Here is a 7,402-nt window from a genome sequence, read left to right on the forward strand (position 1 = left end):
GTCACCACCTGTTTTAACATGGTCACCACCTGTTTTAACATGGTCACCACCTGTTTTAACATGGTCACCACCTGTTTTAACATGGTCACCACCTGTTTTAACATGGTCACCACCTGTTTTAACATGGTCACAACCTGTTTTAACATGGTCAGCACCTGTTTTAACATGGTCACAACCTGTTTTAACATGGTCACCACCTGTTTTACATGGTCACCAACTGTTTTAACATGGTCACCACCTGTTTTAACATGGTCACCACCTGTTTTAACATGGTCAGCACCTATTTTAGTACATGGTCACCACCTGTTTTAACATGGTCAGCACCTATTTTACGACCTGGTCACCATCTGTTTAACATGGTCAGCACCTATTTTAGTACATGGTCACCACCTGTTTGAAAATGGTCACCACCTTTTTTAACATGGTCACCACCTGTTTTAACATGGACCTGTTTTAACATGGTCACCACCTGTTTTAACATGGTCACCACCTGTTTTAACATGGTCACAACCTGTTTTAACATGGACCTGTTTTAACATGGTCACCACCTGTTTTAACATGGTCACCACCTGTTTTAACATGGTCACCACCTGTTTTAACATGGTCACCACCTGTTTTAACATGGTCACAGCCTGTTTTAACATGGACCTGTTTTAACATGGTTACCACCTGTTTTAACATGGTCACCACCTGTTTTAACATGGACCTGTTTTAACATGGTCACCACCTGTTTTAACATGGTCACCACCTGTTTTAACATGGTCACCACCTGTTTTAACCATCTGTTTAACATGATCAGCACCTATTTTAGTACATGGTCACCACCTGTTTCAACATGGTCACCAACTGTTTCAACATGGTCACCACCTGTTTTAACATGGTCACCACCTGTTTTAACATGGTCAGCGCCTATTTTAGTACATGGTCAGCACCTATTTTAGTACATGGTCAGCACCTGTTTTAACATGGTCACCACCTGTTTTAGCATGGTCAGCACCTGTTTAACATGGTCAGCACCTATTTTACGACATGGTCACCATCTGTTTAACATGGTCAGCGCCTTTTTAAAATTGTCATCACCTGTTTTAACATGGTCATCATCTGTTTTAACATGGTCCATTATTCTATTTAGAACCTGTTGGAGATTGACAACCAAGGTTATGTTTTGTTCTGTTATCCTCTATAGATCCCGTTGGAGCTGGACAACCAGATTCTGTTGATTCCAAAACGACCAATCAAATTGAGGCTGGAGCCCCGTAGCAACACCTCTAGCAACACCACCACCACTCTGAACAGTCCAACGACATGAACCAAATGCAGGAGTACCCTACCCTGGAGTACTATCGATCGATCACACCACTACCTATAACTCTTTCTACTAGTACCCTACCCTGAACACAAACAGCACCCTACCCTAGAACACAAACAGCACCCTACCCTATCCTAAAGTACCCTACCCTACCCTAAAGTATCCTACCCTAGAGTACCCTACCCTAGAGTAGCCTACCCTAACTACAGCACCCTACCCTATCCTAGAGCACCCTACCCTAGAGGACCCTACCCTAGAGTAGCCTACCCTAACTACAGCACCCTACCCTATCCTAAAGTACCCTACCCTACCCTAAAGTACCCTACCCTAGAGCCCCCTACCTAGAATACCCTACCCTACCCTAGAGTACCATACCCTACCCTAAAGTACCTTACCATAGAGCCCCCTACCCTGGAGGAACCTACCCTCCCCTAGAACACCAAACCCTAGAACACCCTACCCTACCCTAGAGTACCCTACCCTAGAACACCCTACCCTAGAACACCCTACCCTAGAACACCCTACGCCACCTTGGAGAACCCTACCCTACCCTGGAGCACCCTACCCAAGAACACCCTCCCCTTCCCTGGAGTAACCTACCCTAAAGTAACCTAGCCTATAGTACCCTACCCTAGAGTACCCTACCCTCTCTATCTTTTCATATATGAGTCTATCTATCTATCTATCTATCTATCTATCTATCTATCTATCTATACTGAACAAAAATCTAAACGCAACATGGAACAATTTAAAATATTTTTCTCTGCTACAGTTCACTTAAAACTTCTTGACCATACTTGAGACGCAGACGTCTCAAGTAGGCACCTGGAAATGCAAATGCGCTACGCTAAATGCTAAATGTACTCGTTACAACTCAAACCTTGATCAAAATTCACAAGCAGGGTATTGAATTAAAGCTACACTCGTTGTGAACCTAGCCAGCAAGTCAGATTTTTAAAATGCTTTTCGGCGAAAGCATGAGAAGCTATTATCTGATAGCATGCACCCCCCAAAATGCCAGCACGACACGTAAACAACAGATTTTGCGGTAGCCGGCGCTACCCAAAACGCAGAAATAAAATATAAAACATTCATTACCTTTGACGAGCTTCTTTCTTGGCACTCCTATATGCCCCATAAACATCACTATCGGGTCTTTTTTTCGTTTAAATCGGTCCATATATACCCAAAATAGCTTTGTATGGAAGCTGTGTCATTCAGAAAAAAACATCGTTTTTAAACGCTGCGTAATTTTTTAAAATTAAAAAAGTCGACGATAAACTTTCACAAAACACTTCGAAATCCTTTTGTAATCCAACTTTAGGTATTAGTAAACGTTTATAATCTATCAAAATGATTACAGGGCGATGTATATTCAATAGCCCCTCGCTTGCAAATCAATGGCTGCCAATGTCTTCATTAACAACATCCGGGTGAAGACTGGAAAAACGGATGCCAGATAGATGGATTTTCCAACAATTAATTAAATTGAAAATGACGACAATGGCGACATCGTGTGGAATTTGTATGAATTGCAGGCAGGTCGATATTCAATTTTGTTCTCTTTTAACAACTCGTGGAAGTGACTTATGGAAATTATTTTTAGCTTTCAGAGAGCAGTTTTTCTTGCGTTTTTCAATGAAACACACGATCTGTTATAGTCACAGCCGTGATTTAACCAGTTTTAGAAACTTCAGAGTGTTTTCTATCCACACATACTAATCATATGCATATACTATATTCCTGGCATGAGTAGCAGGACGCTGAAAAGTTGCGCGATTTTTAACAGAATGTTCGAAAAAGGAGGGGGTAGAAGTAAGAGGTTTTAAGGAAATGTAACAATTGAAATAAATTAATTAGGCCCTAATCTACAGATTCCACATGACTGGGCAGGGGTGCAGCCATGGCTGGGCCTGTGAGGGCATATGTCCACCCACTTGAGAGCCAAGCCGACCCACTGGGGAGCTAGAATCAGCCACTCAGAATGAGTTTTTCCAAACAAAAGGGCTTAATTACAGATAGAAATACTCCTCCGCACGCCCCCTCCCCCTGCTGATGATCCGCAGGGGAAGAAGTCGAATGTGGAGATCCTGCGCTGGTGTGGTTACAAGTGGTCTGCGGTTGTGAGGCCGGTTGGGACATAGAGCCAAATTCTAAAAAACAACTTTGGAGACGGCATATGGTAGAGAAATGAACATTCAATTATCTGAAAACAGCTCTGGTGGACATTCCTGCAGTCAGCATGCTGACTGTGGCATTGCGTTGTGTTGTGTGACAAAACTGCACATTTTAGAGTGGCCTGTTATTTCCCCCAGCACAAGGTGCACCTGTGTAATGATCATGCTGTTTAATCAGCTTCTTGATATGCCACACCTGTCAGGTTGATGGACTCTCTTGACAAAGGATAAGATGCTCACTGACAGGGATGTAAACAGATTTGTGGACAACATTTGAGAGAAATAGGCCTTTTCTGCGTATGTTAAAATTCTGGGATCTTTTATTTCAGCTCATGAAACGTTTTTGTTAAGTATATCACTATCTATCTATCTATCTATCTATCTATCTATCTATCTATCTATCTATCTATCTATCACTTTATCTATCTATCTATCACTTTATCTATCTATCTCTCTATTGGCAACAGTCCTGACCCTGCTATAGGCTACTGAATATTCTCTCCTGACCCTGCTATAGGCTACTGAATATTCAGTCCTGACCCTGCTATAGGCTACTGAATATTCAGTCCTGACCCTGCTATAGGCTACTGAATATTCAGTCCTGACCCTGCTATAGGCTACTGAATATTCTGTCCTGACCCTGCTATAGGCTACTGAATATTCAGTCCTGACCCTGCTATAGGCTACTGAATATTCAGTCCTGACCCTGCTATAGGCTACTGAATATTCAGTCCTGACCCTGCAGCTGATTATAGTTGCTACTTAATATAATATGATAATAAGACTGTGTTCACAATGACTGTATGATAAGTCAGTTCAATCAGAAATTACCTTTAAAATGGCACATAGCTGACAAAGCGCTGGGATTGAGTCCTCGTCTCAGTCTCATGCTTGGTTTGAGTTTGAGTAAGACTCAGAAACCCATTTAAAAGTGAGATAGTAATACTATGGATGCATTAGAGGTACATGTCTTGTTAAAGTTAAAGTTTGACACCAGGGGGTATTAAATCCATGGCATATGTCATGTCTGGATCCTGCACACTACTGGCTGGTGGCTGGAATTCTCCTAGAATGTAGAACTCTAGCTGGTGTTCTCTAGAACTGTACTCTCATTCTGTTCCTCTGGGTGTTCTGCTGTCCAGTCATTCCAAAATAGAATCTTTACTGTCTGTTGAGATGATCCCTGCAGCTGCTTGGTTTTAACTTTAATCATCACAAACCAATAAAATCATCACACTAATGAACAAGGTCATCTGTGTATTTATTAACATTCATAAGACAAAACTTAAGACACAAACACACAAATATACATGAGAACAATCAATATAGATTGATTTGTGTTATTTATCAAGACATACTGTATTTATAATTTCATTCAGCTAGGCCTAATTGTGGTGTTACGACTTGGTCATCCACACACGTTTCTTTTCAGAGCCCAATACCGCCCTTGTGTGGCCGTCGGATGTAAATACACAGCCCAGGTCCCATTACAAACTATTAATCCCCTGTCCACATTTTACAGCTCTTGTACTTTCTGCATTTATAAACACAGTGCAGAGAATCTCTGGTCGCAAAGTTCACCTCCTTCACATAGAGCAGAGTTCACCTCCTTCACATAGAGCAAAGTTCACCTCCTTCACATAGAGCAAAGTTCACCTCCTTCACATAGAGCAAAGTTCACCTCCTTCACACAGAGCGAAGTTCACCTTCATATTCCGATACTAAACAAACAGTGATCAGCTCAAATTAAAAAACATTTCTCGTTCTGACCCAGAACCAATGCCAATGCAATGTTTTTCTGATTCCTTTCTTTCCTCAAAAGGTACTGAACAGACTCTGCCCTTGGAAGGGAGAGGGCTAATACTCGGTTCCAGGAACCGGATGACATGTAGTGTTTAGCCTACAGCTTCCACACGATGTCGCCAGTACTGGCATTTCGATGCATGTTTATCCTTGGTGGGATGACGTGTGGGGACTTCCTGTCTTGGGGTGCACGGAGGAAGTTTATGAAAGTGAAAAAATGGACAAGACTTGTTGCTATCGAATACAGATCGCCCCGTGATCAATTTGATCGATTATTAACGTTTATTAATACCTAAAGTTGGTTTACAAATGTTGTATGAAGTGTTTTGTAAAAGTTTATAGGCAACTTTTTTAATTTTTTTAACACACTACCTACTGAGATAGTTTTCATCTGTATTCTTTATAACTGTTTACATACCACCACAGTCAGAGGCTAAGAGCACTAAGACCGCATTAAATGAGATGGTCAGATGTGGCAGGGCTTGTAAACTATTACAGACTACAAAGAGAAGCACAGCCAAGAGCTGCCCAGTGACACAAGCCTACCAGACAAGCTAAATTACTTCTATGCTCTCTTCGAGGCAAGTAACACTGACACATGCATGAGAGCATCAGCTGTTTCTGGACGACTGTGTGATCACGCTCTCCGCATCCGATGTGAATAAGACCTTTAAACAGGTCAACATTCACAAGACCATAGGCCCAGACAGAATAAAAGGATGTGTACTCTGAGCATGTGCTGACCAAATGGTAAGTGTCTTCACTGACATTTTCAACCTCTCCCTGTCTGAGTCTGTAATACCAACATGTTTCAAGCAGACCACCATAGGCCCTGTGCCCAAGAACACTAAGGTAACCTCCCTAAATGACTACCGACCCGTAGCTCTCACATCTGTAGACATGAAGTGCTGTGAAAGGCTACTTCATGGCTCACATCAACACCATTATCCCAGAAACCCTAGACCCACTCCGATTTGCATACCGCCTCAACATATCCACAGATGATTGCAATCTCTATTGCACTCCACACTGCCCTTTCACACCTGGACAAAAGGAACACCTATATGAGAATGCTATTCATTGACCTCAGCTCAGCATTCAACACCATAGTGACCTCAAAACTCATCAATAAGTTTGCAGGAACTAAACACCTCCCTAAGCAAATGGATCCTGGACTTCCTGACGGGCCTCCCCCAGGTTGTAAGGGTAGGTAACTACACACCCGCCACGCTGATCCTCAACACGGAGGCCACTCAGGGGTGCGTGCTCAGTCCCCTACTGTACTCGCTGTTCACTCATGACTTCACATCCATGCACGACTCCAACACCATCATTAAGTTTTCTGATGACACAACAGTGGTAGGCCTGATCAACGACAAGACAGCCTATAGAGAGGAGGTCAGAGACCTGGCCATGTGGTCCCAGGAGAACAACCTCTCCCTCAACGTGATCTAGACAAAGGAGATGATTGTGGACTACAGGAAAAGGAGGACCGAGCACGCCCCCATTATCATCGATGGGGCTGTAGTGGAGCAGGTTGAGAGCTTCAAGTTCCTTGGTGTCCACATCACCAACAAACTAACATGATCCAAGCACACACACCAAGACAGTCGTGAAGAGTGCATGACAAAACCTATTCCCCTTAAGGAGACTGAAAAGATTTGGCATGTTTTTTATTTCACCTTTATTTAACCAGGTAGGCTAGTTGAGAACAAGTTCTCATTTGCAACTGCGACCTGGCCAAGATAAGGCATAGCAGTGTGAACAGACAACACAGAGTTACACATGGAGTAAACAATTAACAAGTCAATAACACAGTAGAAAAAAGGGGAGTCTATATATACATTGTGTGCAAAAGGCATGAGAAGGTAGGCAAATGATTACAATTATGCAGATTAACACTGGAGTGATAAATGATCAGATGGTTATGTACAGGTTGGTGTGCAAAAGAGCAGAAAAATAAAAATAAATAAATAAAAACAGTATGGGGATGAGGTAGGTGAAAATGGGTGGGCTATTTACCAATAGACTATGTACAGCTGCAGCGATCGGTTAGCTGCTCGGATAGCAGATGTTTGAAGTTGGTGAGGGAGATAAAAGTCTCCAACTTCAG

General features: G+C 42.5%; 1 protein-coding gene across 1 annotated transcript in view; it reads left to right on the forward strand.

Moving 5' to 3' along the window:
* Window positions 1–4,733, forward strand: part of LOC110518927 (cytochrome P450 3A27) — a 29,866-nt gene extending 25,133 nt beyond the window's left edge. Inside the window, exon 13 of the mRNA XM_090194751.1 lies at window positions 1,187–4,733. Coding sequence (XP_090050877.1) covers window positions 1,187–1,309 — 123 coding nt within the window. The 3' untranslated portion in view covers window positions 1,310–4,733. The remainder of the gene's footprint in view (window positions 1–1,186) is intronic.
* The last annotated feature ends 2,669 nt before the right edge of the window (window positions 4,734–7,402 follow it).

The sequence above is a fragment of the Oncorhynchus mykiss genome, chromosome 13, assembly GCF_057628025.1.
Source record: "Oncorhynchus mykiss isolate SJ-2025 chromosome 13, ASM5762802v1, whole genome shotgun sequence".
Taxonomy (NCBI): Eukaryota; Metazoa; Chordata; class Actinopteri; order Salmoniformes; family Salmonidae; genus Oncorhynchus; species Oncorhynchus mykiss.